This window comes from Aspergillus alliaceus (genome assembly GCF_009176365.1).
Source record: "Aspergillus alliaceus strain CBS 536.65 unplaced genomic scaffold BDW43scaffold_20, whole genome shotgun sequence".
NCBI lineage: Eukaryota > Fungi > Ascomycota > Eurotiomycetes > Eurotiales > Aspergillaceae > Aspergillus > Aspergillus alliaceus.
The window spans coordinates 229,470-246,037 of record NW_022474703.1 but is presented as its reverse complement, the minus strand read 5'-3'; the positions used below and the strand labels follow the sequence as shown (position 1 = coordinate 246,037).

Sequence of the window (16,568 nt, the reverse complement as noted above, 5' to 3'; positions counted from 1 at the left end):
TACGAGACCAAAGACGCACTGTTTCAAACTAAGCCAATGGAAAGCACAACAACCACGACAGAAAGCCCGCCCCAAGCCATCGGAACGAGACCAGGCTGGTAAATAGGTCTCGTAGTCTGCATAAATGACACCATTTAGCGTCTTGGTCAGATCAGGTAACGAGTACAGAACAGGTAAAGTGAGGGTGGTAATGTCGCTGCGTGTGATGTCTGACAGGCTTGGACATTGAGGTCTAGCCAGGCCGAAATCGCTTGAGTTCACCAGGTTAAAATAACCTCATAATGAGCCTCGATCGGACCAATAAAAAGGGGGCATACGGCCATTCCGGCAAGCGGAGTCAAATAGTTGGCCGAAAGCACTTTAGGGAGGGCTGAGATATCACTCGGTAGGGTTAGGGGGTTTCTAGCTCCGTAGTAAATCTTACGGTTCGGCTCCGAGATCGATCCTAGGATTGTCCCGTACTCCGCTTAAAACTCGTGTGTCCATGGAAATGGGAAGGAAATAAATATTCCTCCATTTCCCGGGGAGTTGTGGCTGCAGAATGAACAGGCGTTCGGTCGCGCTATTCGTTCGCTGGCAGTAACGGAACGCCACTTGCGGGATACCTCCTACTATAGATAGATCCGAGATGATGCGTTGTAAGCTTAGTTCTGTGCAAGTCTCCGAGTGGCTTTGGCACTTTTCTTTTTATTCCCTATTCACCTTGGTTTAGTCAGTAGTCTATGGATACATTTTAGTCAACAGCATCGAAGATTCACTAACTTAAGGAGACACGGGGCAGTGTATTAAAGGGGGAATAGGGGAGAAACGGAAATGAAATAATGAAGTACCACCTTCGAGGCAGTGAATAATGAAATGGAAGTCTATGGAATTAAATCTAAGACACCAGTGCAACAGAAGACTCATCCACTTTCTGTACGGATCTTGGCTACTCATATTTCGCCTCCACTACAGCTGTAAACAAACTTTAACCCGCTGTTTCCAGACTTCTGAATGGCCCATAAGCCGCATGAGACCATTCAATCCAGAACTGATCCCATCTCATGCAACAGATACAGTGCCCTAGGGTTGTACTTTGGAGAACAATCCGGCTTTAAATCGCCAGTTAGGAACAAAGCCCAACCGCTTATTGTCTCCTGCTTATTCTCCCCTCTCGTCGCTTTTTCTCCTAACCCACTTTTGCTTTTTCTGTGGTTCTTTTTCTACTACTTTTTATTGCTCCCCAAGTGGACCTCAAGCCGAACGCTCCCCACTTGAAGTTTCATTGCGGTTGGCTTTCTCTATTGCCTCGAAGGGTCTGAGTGACGGGTCAGTACCGTAATTGAGTATACCCGATAGATCGATCGCCTTGACTCTTGGTACCTTTGGTATCTTGGAATACTCCATCGTTTCACTCTCTAAACTTGGAATTTTTATTTTTATTTTCATTTTTATTTTTATTTTCCCCCCTACGCCCCTAGGCTGTACACTCGCTGACATGGGCTTGAGGCCCAGAGGGTTCTAGGACCTTGTTGGGACCCGATGCTTTGATCTAATCAACTTTTGGTATAATTTTTCTAGCCTCTCTAGTATAGTCGATCTTTTTTGGCCTCTTTTCCTTATTTTTATTTTATTTTATTTTATTTCACTTTTTTTTTTTTTTTTTTTTTTTTTTTTTTTTTTTTTTTTTTTTTTTTTTTTTTTTTTTTTTTTCAGATCGATCTTTCAGCTGCCGGTCGGGGGTGCGGGTCACATCTGGGTTTTAAAGCATTTACAAAGCATGTCCTGCTGATATATTTACTTTCTACTCCGTTCGGTTCTTCGAATTTCTTGGACAACAACTGTTTTACATATCCACAAATAGGATTTACATTCTCTCATGGCGACTCCGCTCTCTGGTACAGCGATTATCACTGGAGGAAGTGGCTCGCTTGGATCTTCAATAGCCATTGCGATCGCCAAAGCACATCCATTTGTGCATCTCTTGCTGCTGGCGCGGGACATTCGCTCCGACAGCATCAAAGCATTGAGGGACAAGATCCGGTTGGTCGGTCCCCGGTCGATTGAAGTAGCACGAGTCGATCTAGCAAGCTTTAACTCCGTCGTCAGTTTTGCGGAGAATACGGTGGAAAGGATCCATACTAAAGAGATCCCTCCAGTGACACTGTTGGTCAACTGCGCTGCTGTCGCATCTTACGTTGCCGACCAAGTGACCCGGGATGGGTTCGATCCTGTTTACCAGACCAACTGTATCGCCCCATTCCTCTTGACAATCAGTCTGCTTGAGGCGTTCCGAGCTGGTGATGGGACACCGAACGGTGGAGCGCGGGTGATCAATATCGGTTGCTCTTCCATGTCGAAAGGCTCTTTGGATTATTTCGACAAACATGATTTTAGCAATCAACAACCGGGGACACCGTTGTCCTCGAAGGAAGGATATGCGCGCTTCGGAAGCAGTAAATTAATAATGAGCGCGGCCATGTACGCCCTGCGTCGGAGTCTGGTACTCGTAAGTCTTCGAGACCTTGTTATTGCCTTGAGAGAAAATCCCGACTAATCAAAGCCCGATTCCTAGAATGGCAAAATTTCCTTAAACATATATACCCTGGATCCGGGCGGAATGACAGGAGGAAGCCTTCTCACGGAGAACGCTCCTCGGTCGGTTCGAATGATACACCAGGCACGGTCTGGACTCCGGCCATTCCTGCGGGTATTCTCTAAAAGTGCTATCAACACCCCTAGTGTTCCAGCCAAGGTGATAACGAAAGTTGCATTCCAGAGGAATACGGTGGAGCAATGGGGAAGAGAACGATATTATATCTTGGGCGACGTCTACGAGGCCGGATCCGTCATCCCGGTGTTGCGAGACCCGCCCCAAATGGAGGTGCTGCTCAAGAAGCTTATGAGACAAATGGAGATTGGAATCAAGGGGATGGGTTCTCCCCAGTCAAGGATATCAAGGATCAATTGATGATGTGCGAGTCAGTATATGTGTTTTTCTTTGGGTCGGATAGCGATGGTCAGCATTCTTCGGAGTTTGGTTTTTTTTTAGTTGCGTTGCTTTTGTTCTTTTTGGGAGCGACAGGGTAAGATCGATTCGGATTTCTGTAAATAGACTATTGGCAGTATAGATATAAAAGCACCAATCATGGGAGGAGTTTGCACAATCAGAGTGGAATCTTTTTGATATTGATAAGATTATTTGCGTGTCCGCAAACGGGGTGATGTTGGCGACCGCCGCCGGATTCGGGGGTCAGACTGGAGGCGAATCACCGCCCGAGCACTACGACACTAAAACCACCTTAACGCTTGGTTCCAGCGCCTTGGACGTTCTAGTTAATGCTACATAGACCTTTTCCAGTCTCGACGTCTCCCTTACTCTTTCTGTCGACCCTTTTTATTTTTCTTTACTTGTTTCAGTTCCTTTCTTCTAAATTTCTTCAGGGGTCTGCGATCCTTTATTACTCTGTTGTGCAACAAATTTTTGTCCTCCCGCTCTCGCTGTCGCATTGGTCTAGGCGGTAATAAGGAACCTGTGGCTGCCTTTAAGATCTAGGAGCCCCTAGGTTCCTTTGTCTCTGGGGCGCTCTTTCTCAGGCTACTGATGCGATTAGCTTCGGAGAGATGAATAGGCATCACGCCTTCACAAACGGCTACGCTGCCTACCCCCGCGGGCAGGGCAGCACCTTTTCCATTTCTCCCCACCGGTAAGCGACGGCAGCTGTCATCGCATTCCGCCCATTAATATGGGCGATGCGCAATATTGCTGAAACCCTCTTAGCGATGGAACAATACTTTACTGACTTCTCTCCATCGATTAATAGCTTCCAACCGCGTTCACAACCTGCTCTGCGACGACGAAGACAACTTATTCAGCGACTATTCCTGATTGGTGGCGTCTCTTTATTGCTCCTCGTCCTGATCTTTCCTTCCTGGAGAGCTGCGATCCTCCCAGTAGTATCCCTGGGGCTTCTTTCTTCCACGGAAGACCTACAATTACAAACTATCCGATATTATGACCTCTCCGCAGTTCAGGGTTCCGCAGATGGATGGGAGAAAGAGGAGCGTGTGCTTATGTGCACGCCTCTTAGGGATGCGTCGTCCCACCTGCCTATGTTTTTTTCACATCTTCGAAACCTTACCTACCCCCATAATTTGATCGACCTAGCCTTTCTCGTTTCAGATTCGAAGGACAATACGATGGAAATGTTAACCAGCATGCTAGAGGAGCTCCAGGCCGATTCCGACCCGACGATGCCGTTCGGTGAAATTTCGGTTATTCAGAAGGATTTCGGACAGAAAGTGACACAGGATGTAGAGAGTAGACATGGGTTCGCTGCGCAAGCTGGGCGGAGAAAGTTGATGGCTCAGGCAAGAAACTGGCTGCTGAGTGCTACTCTCCGGCCGACTCACAGCTGGGTCTATTGGAGGGATGCCGATGTGGAAACAGCGCCATTTACCATCATAGAAGACCTTATGAGACATGATAAGGATGTTATTGTGCCGAGTAAGTATACTAGTCTGCGTACCTGGCCGTTTGATAATTAATAAATGTTTTATCAGATGTCTGGCGGCCACTTCCGGACTGGCTGGGTGGGGAGCAGCCGTACGATCTGAACTCTTGGCAAGAGTCGGAAACTGCTCTGGCCCTGGCTGAGACATTGGATGAGGACGCGGTGATTGTTGAAGGTTATGCTGAGTATGCAACGTGGCGGCCTCATCTTGCATACCTACGCGACCCATACGGTGACCCTGATATGGAAATGGAGCTCGATGGGGTCGGCGGTGTCAGTATTCTCGCGAAAGCGAAAGTGTTCCGTGCTGGAGTTCATTTCCCGGCGTTTAGCTTCGAAAAGCATGCCGAGACCGAAGCATTTGGCAAGGTATGTCCTTCGCGTCGGGAGTCTGTCTGTCGTTACAGTGCTAAGTATACATAGATGGCCAAACGCATGGGATTCTCGGTCGTAGGCCTCCCGCATTATACTATCTGGCACCTTTACGAGCCCAGCGTGGACGATCTTCGACACATGGAGGAAATGGAGCAAGAACGCAAAGCACGCGAAAAAGAAGAGAGAGAGCAAGCGGAGCGGTCAGAGCGTGTCAATGCTATGTTCCGGGATACCAAAACCGAATCGGAGATCGACAACGCTTTTATTCACGACGACATGGAAACAGAGAAAAAAGAGAAGACAGCTGCGGAAACGGAAAATCCGAAGAAGCCGGAAGCTGAAAGTGTTGAGGAATTTCCTGCCGCTAAGCCTTTGAAAGTGCCAGGACAGGAGGAACAGAAAGCCCCAGAGTCTCTGAAGGGCAAAGACTTGAAAGATGCTGAGGAGGTCCCTGCAATAAAACCAGCTCAGGAACACGCTGGGGCTACACACGATGAGCAATTAAAGCAGAAGGAGTAATGATGCAATGCTCACTTTTTCTGTTCTTCGAGTATCCGGTAGCAAAAAGCCTGAGACAAGAGTCCGTGAGTAGCGGGCAACATTACTGCCTCTTGCACCTCACCAGTCTCTGTGCTGGTCACAGTGTGGCTTTCTCATTCTTATTTAAAACATGCTGTCAATCATCAGCGCCCTACTGTATATTTGCTTGAGTGTTTTGGGGCTTGGCTTATGCATCTGATTTTGGATTGATTTGTAGGTCTGATATTGGGAAGCACTCCGTTTATTTTTCTTTTTTTCCTTTTTCCTTTTCGCTGCCTTCATATGTACTGATATAAATGATCCTATTACGTTACTCCAGACGAAATCAGTTGCTATCTCTTTCCGGATGATCGTAAATCCAAGCTACTATCTCAAAAGACTGATTGCATTAAGCAGTGGTCTGTGCGTCCACCATCGAGGATCGGGACGCGTGCACCGCGTTTGGACGTATCGCTCCAACCATAATATTATTATATTCCCTTTGTGATCGCACAGCCCATCAAACATTGATTGATATACCTCTTCCAACCACACTGCAGAGAGAGCCTTCCAAAGGCAACAGACATCCACACACCACAATGTCCACCCAAGCCGCATCCAGCATTCTCTTCACCCACACAACCCCTCAGCAGGGCTTCAAACTCTTAGAACTCCCCTCCGAACTGGCCGATCTCCTCACATCAAAAGAAGCCCCAACGTACGCCAACCTAACCCACCAAACACGCCCCCAAAGCCCCTCTACCCAACCCCCTCCCCCCTAAAACACCCCGAGAGATGCAAAACCTAACAAAAATCCCAGCCTAGAACTAAAATCCCTGAACCCCTCCCCCTCCCAAAGCACAACAGACCCCGAGAACCACGACTACGTCAACCTCTGCACCGCAACGAAAACCTACCGAGTCCGCCAAGTCCACTCCTCCAACTCGATCCACATAATCCGACCCAGCGACTCCGGCGTCCAAAGAGGGGATATTAATATCGTCGGCGGCGAAGACGAACTAAACCTCGTTGAAACAGTCACTGCCATCGCGAAATGTGGTTCGACGCTGGAACTGCATACGCCGCCTGAGGGATTCTCCGCTGTCCCTGTTTTGGAGCGGATACTGCCTGTGTATGAGGATGTGGAGGAAGTGGGGAAGGAGGTGGACATAGACGCGGGGGATGTGATTCGGAGGGTTTTTGCTGATGTGCCTGTGTCGCAGGCGCAGTGTGAGAGGGGGTGGATTGAGGTTTGTGGGTTTGTGTTGGGGCGCGGGGATGGGGATGTTGTGGGGTTGTGTCGGAGGCCGTCGGCGAAGGTTAAGTTGGGAGTGTGGAGGAGGGTGTTGGAGGGGGCTGTGTTGCAGGGGGTTGATCTTGAGAGGCAGTTTTTGGTGTGGGATTTGTGGAAATCGGTGCTTGAGGAGGACGGGGGGAGTCCTTTTCCGAGGGCGTTGTTTGAGGCCGTTGTTCGCAGGGTCTGTGAGGGGGATGGGTTGTTTGTGGATGGAGGTTTGAAGTGTGAGTATTTATCTGACTGGGGATGGAGTGATTCATGACTGATGTTTTGATGGGTGTAGGGGCTTCTATCGATAAGGCAAGCTGCACGCAGTGGGTTGGCGATACTTACTTGGAGGCTATGGCGCCAACTGCTGCTTCTGGTATCGGGAGAAGTGAGTTCCTGAATGCTTGGAAGGATCTTTTGCCTGAGTCCTGGCGGAATGATGTCGCATTCTCGAAATTGACAGTAGGTGAAGGCCAAGTGTTTGCTACATGTGGATGCACGGTATAGCCCGTAGTTATTATGATGTCTGACATTATACGCAGGAAAATTCGTACAAGCATCCAGATCCGACGACTATTTGCTTCGTCGATGGCGCTGATCGCCAGAAAATAAAGAAAAATGTCTCAACAGATGCGAGCGCCGCCACGGCAGCCAAAAAGACGAGAAATTGGCACGAGCTGTTCAAAAATCAAAAACGCCAGAAACGCTAAGCTAGGTCCGCAAGATGCTCGAGCGTCGCATCTATGATCAAGCCGGTTTACTCTAGATAGCCAAACCCTCTATTAATCAGATAGCAATACCCACCCAGAAACGCAAATCTCGCCGGCGTTCAACACCAAGCGTACTTCTCATTCCAGAACCATTCCACGTCCTTGGCTTTCTCAGCGCCAGTCCATCTCAAGCAAGCTATGCTGTCTTGCTCCCGATGGATGACCCGTGCCGTAGGGTCCAGGATGGCAATGGCCCTCTCCAGCACTGGAGTTGGGTTCCAGAACTGGACCTTCGACATATTCCATGCATGCGCTTCGAGTTGGGCGCGTTTTATAATTGCAGCGATGGCTCTTGCGGTTTTCTCTGTCTCCTCGGGCGAGGTTGGTTCGTCGTACACCCACCTCAGGATGTATAGAGTGTTTTCCTCTGGTGTGCTACCAAAATTCCTGTTCCACGCACAGAATACCTTAGACTGTTCATCGCCGGCACCTTTTATCAGTGGTGATGCTCTGTCTTTGAAAAGAATCCTGGTATAATATTCCTCCCTTGCCCAGTGCCATTTAAAATGGTCAAAATCCGGAACCACTGCTACTTTGGCACTTGGGGATTTCTGAGATGCGACGCGGAGGATATCTAGCTCCTTCTGAACAATGTCATCGTTACACATGAAACGACGCACATCGTCTGCAACCAAGGTTCTGGCCTTTGGGAGGTTGCTTCGAACAATAGCTCGGTCATATTCATCCTTGGACGCTGGTGGGAGACTGAAGTGTGCAGAAGGGTAGGGATTCCATCCAAATTGAGCATAGAATTTCTTTCCGATGTCGGAATATAACAAACTAAAAGGATATTTGTTTGCTGCCTTGGGCTCCGTTTGCCATGTATCCATCTTCTTGACCAATTCTTGCATCATTCTTTTCGCATACCCCTTGCCTCTAAACTCAGGCCGCGAGAAAACGCTGCCAATGCTGAGGGTGGATACAGTTTCCACCTTACCGTTTTGCGCCAAAAGTGCCTTTTTCTTGTAAGTTTCGCAAGAGCTGAGGATCGTCCTTTTGCCTTCAGGTTGGCCTCGGACGACCAATAGCCAGCTAGTCAACCCATCCTTGGTCAATGATTGCTGGGCCAAGTGATCTTCTCGTGCGATATACGCCTCAAGATCCAAGGGACCCTTCCAAGCTGGGCTGTTCAACGTTATAGCTGCAACACGTTCCTCCGGGGTTGCTGGCACTAGAACCAACTCTGGAGAGTCCCCTGATGGCAGAGTCGCGTCGTCGACATAAGAGTTGTCAGCAGCAATCATAATGTAGTTCACTTTCTCGCGCAAGGGGGCGCTTAATGCTGGAACAAAGCGGGATTGGGATTATGGAGGAGCTTCTTAAAAGGCAGGCGCCAGGGTTCCGTTGTGATATATGGATGAGATCAAGCGTTGTGATAACGTATCTAAAATTGAGAGTGGGCTCTTAAGGACAGATATATGTCTCTCCAATTACACTAAGACCGGGGGAGGGTAGATATAGTAGAGATGTAGTAGCGCGGTCCCAGGATTCCTTTCGCCGGGGGAATGTTTCTATTTGTCACGACTGCCGAGGACAAGCGATGCGAAGCGGTACAAAGTTGACTCAGCTGAGGATGTACTTGCCTCTAAAGGTTATACGATGAGGACCATGACGTAGTGAACTATGAAGGGATCCAATTGCAGCCTCAGGACCAGGTATATTCCATGTATCATATGCGGCGGACACCTGAGGAAGTCCGTTCTAGTTCTCCTCGCTCTCTTTGGTATCTTACAATACCGGACACCGATGTGGTATCTTATCGCTTCATGTCTCAGATTGCAGTCCACTTCAGCACCAGACAACATCCTTGGCGGTAAATTACCTCTTGTCCCCGTTGGTTATCAATGAATGCTTAGTCACCCACTACTGAAAGCAGCAGGCGGTCCCTCGATACTGCCGGCCAGCACTACGTCCGATCCCACCACACCACCTGATGAAGAATGTTGTTAAAGACCTTGAGCGGTTGTTTGATGGGTGTGATATATTTAGACCCGGATGTTGCAGTGAAACTTCCAGCCCCTCTTTTGTGTGGTTGTCTTTTCAATGATCATCTTCCCCGCCCTTACCCTCCTAAGACCTAAGATGAGACAATAAGTCTGGGGTAAATCCCTTTCATCCTTGAGCCCCACCGCGACATTCTTCCCGGTTAAACTTCCCTCCCCTATTTACACTTTTCCCACTTTGGCCGATCTTCTTCGATAGTATACAGATCGGTGCTAGGAACAAGGCGTCAAAGCTTATTCTAAGACAGCAAAGATCTGAAAGAAGGAAAATCCGTGGGTGATAGTCTTAACGTGTGGATGCTTCTCACTTTGAGGTGAAGTATGTCTCGTATACAGCTTTTTTCGATGTCTGCCATACACCACATCGTTTCACTGTGTGGGAGGAGTTCTATATCGAGTTGGACCATGTAATTTCACTCTGATCTTTCTCTTGACGTCGTCTTACGTGGGAAACCTAAGCTGGCCACGGATCCCATGGTTTTGTCATAATGACCGTGGATCATTATATTCCATCACTATGATCCCCTTTGGGGCTCTATGCCTGGCTTTTTTTCTCGTTTGACCAACTAATCATACCATCCTATCATCTTAACAAGACCTCTCTTTCTAAACCTTTCTGTACAGTCTTGCCAACGTAAACACGCCTCAATCGTTCGAAAACGCCCAGCATGGACGGAGATTCTATGGGGTTTGGCTACCCATGGAAGGACAATGTTAACGGTGTCAAAGATCCTTTCAGCAATGAGAGACTGCTGCTGGGTGAGATCCACCATATGCATTGGGGACTCAACGGGCAGAACGATGATCTAGGCTATCAGTTGAATAAGCCTCTTCTTCCCGTTGCACGGCCTGCAAAGAAAATAAGAAGCCATAATCATAATGCGGCCGCGGATACTGCAGGTTTCATTAACGAGTCTATTCCCCTAGGCCTTCATGACATCCGAACACCACCACGTCATACCACAAACCCCGCACAAACGGTCTTAAATGACCCTATTCCCCCATCGACTGCTGAAACACATTTGCTTGCTCAAATTTTGGAGATCTTCCCAGACATCAGTCACCAGTACGTAGAGGGGTTAATTGCTCGTCACAAGAAGACGATATCAGCTAGCGGTAGTAATGCAACATGCTCCGCTTTCGAACCGTTAATGGCGAAAGAGATTATTGTCGAGGAGATTCTGGAGGGTCCGTCGTATCCAAAACAGGAGAAGCTTAAAAGAAAGACAGGCGAGACAGATGAGACAGACAAGAACGATGATCATTGGACAATGCCCAAGGCACATCATGGTGCCCCTGATTATTGCAAACAGGCGTGAGTCCCTTTCCGGTCTATGTCTGCATGTACTTGCTGATTGTCAATAAAGATGCGATATCGTGGCACAGGAATTTCTCTATGTTCCCATTCCAGCTATTCGACAACTCATTGCCCGCAAGAAAGGACTGTATTCAACTTACCTGACACTCTTTGCGCAAGAGAACATCCACTCCGAGTCACAACAGCTAGGCATACGATTGAAGCGGCCAAGACCAGTCGTGAAAACAAGCAATACTTGGGACTACGACCTGATAGTGGAACTAGATGCCGCAAAAAGGAGGGCCGAGAAGGATGCCGGTAAACTGATACCACCACATATGGTTTCTTGAGATCTACTAACTGGATCAAATTATAGCTGCTTGCCGCAAGCAAAAGGAAGAGGAAGATGCGGAGAGGCTTAACGAAGAGGAGCACTCTCGAACAGGCAACCTTGTGGAGTGCCAATGCTGCTATTCTGACGTCCCCTCAAACAGGGCAGTCCCTTGCGAAGGTGCAAGTGTCCATTTTTTCTGCTTCACATGCATCCGGAAAGCCGCGGAGACCCAGGTCGGATTAATGAGATATAAGCTGCAGTGTCTTGACACGAGTGAGTGCAAGGCAATATTCTCTCATTACCACCTGAAGGAGGCATTGGGCCCGTCGTTAATGGGGAAGCTGGAACGCCTTCAGCAGCAAGATGAAATCGAGCAAGCCGAATTAGAGGGGCTTGAAAACTGTCCATTCTGTGACTTCAAAGCTATTTGTCCTTCGGTGGAAGACGACCGAGAATTCCGTTGCTATAACCCCTCCTGCGAAACAGTCAGCTGTCGCTTGTGCAAAGACAAGAGCCACATTCCAAAGACGTGCGATGAGGCAAGAAGAGAGAAAGGCCTTCCTGCACGCCACCTCGTTGAAGAGGCGATGAGCGACGCTTTAATACGTAACTGCCCCAAATGCAATGTCAAGATCATTAAAGAATCCGGATGTAACAAACTGGTCTGCAGCAGATGCGCGTGTGTGATGTGCTATCTATGCAAGAAGAACATTACACGCGAACAGTACGATCATTTTGGCAGACCCCCGACTTATTGCGAGACTCGTGATGACAGCGAGTCGAAACGCTATGAGGATGAAGTTGAGCAAGCCCAGAAGTCAGCCGTTAGAAAGATTTTGCGTGAGAACCCTGGCTTGACCGAGAAAGATATTCGAGTGAATACCGGAAAGAATAACGCCAAAGCTTCTAAAGCTCACCGAAAACGTCCACCTTTTCCGCCGCTGCCTCCTTTGCCGCCTCCTTTGCCACATCAACCTCGGCGTCGGCATACGAGGCGCACACCAAGACCTTTAGCCACTCAAACATACAATCAAAATCAAGACGTCCTTCCACAACTAGGCCAAACAAACCCGTCTTTGTTCCCTAACGCACTGCAATATCCTCCATTTGTTCCCCCACTCGAAATGCCAGATTTGCAAGGACTTGGTTTTACTGCCATGTCTGCATTTGAAAATGACCTGGTTTCGCATGCTGCCACGGCTATGCCTGATGACCCTTTCATGACCACTTTTCAAGGGTTCGATGGAATTTTTGCACCTCATGGAGAGTTCTTCCCTGATACTCTTTCTTTTGGGTTGAACATGGATGATGTCACAGGTACAGAAAATCCACAATTGCAGCCGCTTCCACCGCTAGGCGATTATGATGCCGGTGTAATGCCTGGCCAAAACGTCATTAAGCCCACATGGCTGGACGGTCACTTATACAACTTCTGAGGAACCGATGCAAACCCACTCTAGATCCGACATTCAGACACCACCACGACCAGGCTAACAGCTATTGCCCAGACCCGCCCGCACCTTGTCAAGTGGCCCCCCATGCCCCCCATCATACCATGACGAATCTTGTGCTTAAATTTTAATCCGTTACCTCCGGTTTAAGAGCCTGAATTTAGTAATTTGATACGTACGCCTTCAGCCATACCAACCCAGCAAGTATAGGGTACTGAATGGATGACGACTCTCATACATGCAGATCTCCGCATTGGTTAATTTTAATTCTTAGCTTTTGAACATTGACAATTGGAAAGGCTCAGTAGAAGTCATTTGGCCTACTCTTGAAATCAGACCATCATCTATCTTGAGCTATATCATATCTTACCTAGTCTTAATGGTTTTAAGTTTCAGCGGCCCAACAGCCACGCACTCTTTTTCATTCTCCACCAGACTATTGATCACCCAAAGTCAAAAATAACCCAATCACTCACGAACACCTAGATAGACGGAAGAAATCCTCACCAGAATAGTAACCTGAGGACGGGAAGCCGTCCGCGTCAAAAGGTTTTATATTCCGTCTTATATATATAGCCGGCCCCGTCAGCCGTCAACCGCCAGCCCTTGCGGCTCTTCACTTAGTGCTGTCCTTGTTGTTTCAGAATGTTTCATTTACACCTATAGTATCCAGGCTATACTTACGCTAGCATCTTCTATCCCTTCTAGCCAGATTTTTAGCCTTTTCTTATCTGCGTTAGAGTTTATTCTTTATCCTCTTGAATCTGCGAGTAAAATCCAATATATACAGAATATGCACATGAGCTAACCCCAACAAGAACATTCTGCCTCAATTCTGTAGGGGAAACGACAATGAAAGCAAAGGCACCAAACTACGTCGTCTAACTCAATAAGTTCATTGCCATCAATCATCACACAATAAACGAGAGACAGAAACAGGTGGCAGAAAAAAACTTGAAAACAATCAACACACTCCAATTATATCAAACATGGGTATTATATAAGATCGAGGAAATGGGGATCCTTTTCACGTATATAAAATCTCTTGTTTGAGAATTGGATTTCAGGCATTCTTTTTCTGCGAGAACAAGGAGGATCAAATTGGAAACCCTGATACAATCCAGTCAAGGTACCTTTCACCCGTGGTTTCACATTCAATCAATGGCAACAATCGTCCTCGATGTCTCGTATCAAGGCTCCCTGCTTTGAAATTCTGGGTGCCTGCATCTCATTATCAGCCGTATTCAGGCATCAAGACATGCCACATGTATGAACAAAAACACTTTTTCAAGACCAAATGTGACAGGACCAGTAAACCAAAAGAGCAAAGGGAAGATGGGTAAAGCACACAGCAGATGAGAGCGAGGAACAATAACATGCCAAACCGCCACAATGAAAAGGATGATATTATCAATTACGGACAGGACTCGAAAGATCTTCACTAACGGCGGTGGTGACGAAGTTGGGGGACCGTTCTGGCTAGTGGCTAGATATTTGAATTTGCTAGGAGCACGTAGGAGAGTTCGACAAAGGAGACGAGAAATACAGTAGGAATGGTATGGAAATGAAACAGTCCGAAGAAGAACCCTGGGAGTAAAAGTGGCCCAGATGGAAAAGAAAGGTGGGCGAAGAAAAAGAACAGAATATAGAAAGTGAAGATAATGGAGAAGGAACGTGGCAGAGTGGAAAACGACGGAGTAGTGGAAGAAAAAAGAACCAGATCTATGTAATGCCATGCGAGTCCCAAAAATCGGCCGCTCCCCATTTTATGTATTTGCGCCGCTCAAGTCGGACGACAATTCCTAATGCCCTCATCCATCATGTATGTTCGATCATTGGTCACGCTAAAACAAGAGTGAGATAAACGGGAGAAAAGATGACAAGGCGCAAAAACATGTCTGAAGGGGAAAAAAAAAAATGAAACGACTAGATGAACAGAGACAAAAATATAAGAAATCGAGATGAACACATAGTCAGATTCATGGCGGATGTTCCGAATCCACCGGCTCATTAAATTTCTGTCGTGCCTCTTCCACCCATAATTCCAGACGAAGCTCACCCGCTTCTACACGTCGTACGGGCACCGTTTTGGCGCGACCATTCGATACTCTGGGAGGAGGCTGCTGCGGCTCGCCGTTTCGCAGTTTGGAAACGGAATATGGTGCGGTACACGACCGGAGATGCACCTTGCCCGGTTCTGCCACAATCCACGTCTGTTCTTCTGTCGTAGTACCAGCCGGGGGCAAGGCATCTTCCCGAACTTCGATGCAGACGGTGAAACTGAATTCGTCGTCCCGGGGCAAAGGAGTCAGCCGGGCACAAGCGGAGGCCAATCTGGCGAGGCAGGCCCGGAATTGCGCCTCGAGGTCGACTGTCGGAGGAGCGGAACCCCGATCCGGCAAGGGGGCACCTGGCTTGGATGAATCTTCCTTTCTATCTTCAAAGGTGGTGTTGACCTCTCCAGCGGGGACGCGGGGGAAACCCGACAAATCAAAGGCATATCGTTCGAGGGGCTGGTTGGTGCGGAGAGATGAAATGATGATACTGACTGCGGTGATTGTGCCCTTCAAGATCTCTGTCCCGACCGCAATTGACGCGTCATTGATATAATCACACACTTTCGGGTGACGGGACTGTCGGACAGGGTAGTTGTAGGCCCGGACGGGCAAGAAAGTCGCTCGCGGGTAGACCGAACGAAGAAAAAGGATCTGGTGTATCGAGACGGTGAGGAAATTGGTGAAGGATGCGGCCAACGCAGACTGATTGTTGGGCATCGATCGAGGTGCAGTGACTGGGGCGGAAAATGTTGTCATGGTGGTAGTAACGGCGGAGTTCAGGGTGGTGCTCTCACTGGCAATCGGCATTGCCGTCGAAGGCTCTGGTGTCGTCGGTTCCACGGGAAAAATGGTCTTGACGGGATCTCGGAGAATCTGAGTGTTGTTCCACCCTGAGGCTAATCATCGCTCTGCCTTTTGGAGCCGATGGGTCAACAACTGTGTTCACTGCTACGCATGAAATGGATTTGGAGTCTTCTTCTTTCTCGTGACTTCTTGCTTCTGCGACAATCAGAGGAAAAAAAGAAACGGGAAAAAAGTGGGGTGAGTGTTGGGGGTCGGGAACGTTGAGTGTGATCAAATGAGGGAGGGGATGATCGATGAGAGTTTATTCTAGAAAAGAAAAAAAGGGAAAGAAGAGAGATAGCAAAAGATAAGAAACAAATGTCAATCAAGTGACAAGTATAAAGGTTTTTTTTAAGAAGGGGGAAAAGGGAAGAACACTAAAATTAGGGTGAAATTTGTGGAAGCCCAACGGGGATGCAGCAGTGACAGTGATGGAGAGGAAGAGAGGGAGAGAAGAGAGAGAAAGAGGGGAGGGGTGTTGGTGTTGGTGGATTGTGGTTTGTAAGTCAAGTAAGGAAGCGCTTCTCGGATTATGGAACATACGTTGGGTGGACAAGACGAAACAAGCAAACCTCAGAGCATGGATGCAGAGTCGTTGAGGTCGTGACAATCGGCGATAGAATCTGAGATGCGTTTAAAGAAGGAAAAAGCCGTGGATGATAAAAAAGTTGCTGATAATGGGGAATATTATTTCCCTTATTTTTTTTCTTTCCCTGGTTTTTTTTTTTTTTTTTTTTGCCCTGTCTGGAATTTATTTCTTAGTCTCCCCTCTCCCTCGGAAGTTTTTGTTCCTGAAAACCTTCTTTTTAAAAATAAATTTTTGTTAAGGGAACTAGAAAAAAAATATATTCCTTTTTTTCCTTCCCTTTTTTCCCTTTTACCCGTCTGGGGAGAGGAGAGTGAGTGTAAGCGGGCAGACAACAGAACACCAACCCTTTGGGGGTAGGGAGAGAGGTGGGTTGCTTGGGGTTCGACGGAGTCGAGTACGGTAAGATTTGCTCAGTCCCAAAAGCGAGAGAGGGGCTAAAGAGAGCGAGATAAAAATAAAAAAATATAAAAAAAAAAAAACACGCCAGCAAACCACAAAAATTGAAGGGAGAGAAAAGAGGAAAAAAGAAGAGAGAGTCAAAAAGAGTCAGTA

At 47.8% G+C, this 16,568-nt stretch overlaps 6 protein-coding genes across 6 annotated transcripts; 4 read left to right on the top strand and 2 right to left on the bottom strand.

Moving 5' to 3' along the window:
- Positions 1–1,634: 1,634 nt before the first annotated feature.
- BDW43DRAFT_275206 (glycosyltransferase family protein) lies at positions 1,635–3,298 on the top strand. The gene is made up of 2 exons (XM_032041824.1): positions 1,635–2,488; positions 2,555–3,298. The coding sequence occupies exons 1-2, from the start codon at positions 1,859–1,861 to the stop codon at positions 2,948–2,950; spliced, it is 1,026 nt and encodes a 341-aa protein (XP_031900651.1). The 5' UTR covers positions 1,635–1,858; the 3' UTR covers positions 2,951–3,298.
- Positions 3,284–5,747, top strand: BDW43DRAFT_275202 (Anp1-domain-containing protein). Its single transcript, XM_032041823.1, has 4 exons — positions 3,284–3,686; positions 3,804–4,486; positions 4,543–4,862; positions 4,917–5,747. Exons 1-4 carry the CDS (start codon positions 3,604–3,606, stop codon positions 5,385–5,387), a joined length of 1,557 nt encoding a protein of 518 aa, XP_031900650.1. The 5' UTR covers positions 3,284–3,603; the 3' UTR covers positions 5,388–5,747.
- A 79-nt stretch (positions 5,748–5,826) lies between these two features.
- Positions 5,827–7,442, top strand: BDW43DRAFT_79244 (putative sister chromatid cohesion protein Dcc1). Its single transcript, XM_032050520.1, has 4 exons — positions 5,827–6,105; positions 6,208–6,908; positions 6,968–7,134; positions 7,215–7,442. Exons 1-4 carry the CDS (start codon positions 5,987–5,989, stop codon positions 7,380–7,382), a joined length of 1,155 nt encoding a protein of 384 aa, XP_031900649.1. The 5' UTR covers positions 5,827–5,986; the 3' UTR covers positions 7,383–7,442.
- On the bottom strand, positions 7,272–8,782 carry BDW43DRAFT_79250 (uncharacterized protein). The gene has a single exon (XM_032050521.1). The coding sequence runs from the start codon at positions 8,684–8,686 to the stop codon at positions 7,502–7,504; it is 1,185 nt and encodes a 394-aa protein (XP_031900648.1). The 5' UTR covers positions 8,687–8,782; the 3' UTR covers positions 7,272–7,501.
- Positions 8,783–10,113: 1,331 nt separating this feature from the next.
- Positions 10,114–12,512, top strand: BDW43DRAFT_310817 (E3 ubiquitin-protein ligase RNF216; the record flags this gene model as incomplete). The annotated part of the gene is made up of 3 exons (XM_032047039.1): positions 10,114–10,760; positions 10,813–11,060; positions 11,119–12,512. 3 exons carry the CDS (start codon positions 10,114–10,116, stop codon positions 12,510–12,512), a joined length of 2,289 nt encoding a protein of 762 aa, XP_031900647.1.
- A 1,994-nt stretch (positions 12,513–14,506) lies between these two features.
- Positions 14,507–15,391, bottom strand: BDW43DRAFT_300052 (putative mitotic spindle checkpoint protein (Mad2B); the record flags this gene model as incomplete). The annotated part of the gene is made up of 1 exon (XM_032044835.1): positions 14,507–15,391. One exon carries the CDS (start codon positions 15,389–15,391, stop codon positions 14,507–14,509), a length of 885 nt encoding a protein of 294 aa, XP_031900646.1.
- Between the last annotated feature and the right edge of the window lie 1,177 nt (positions 15,392–16,568).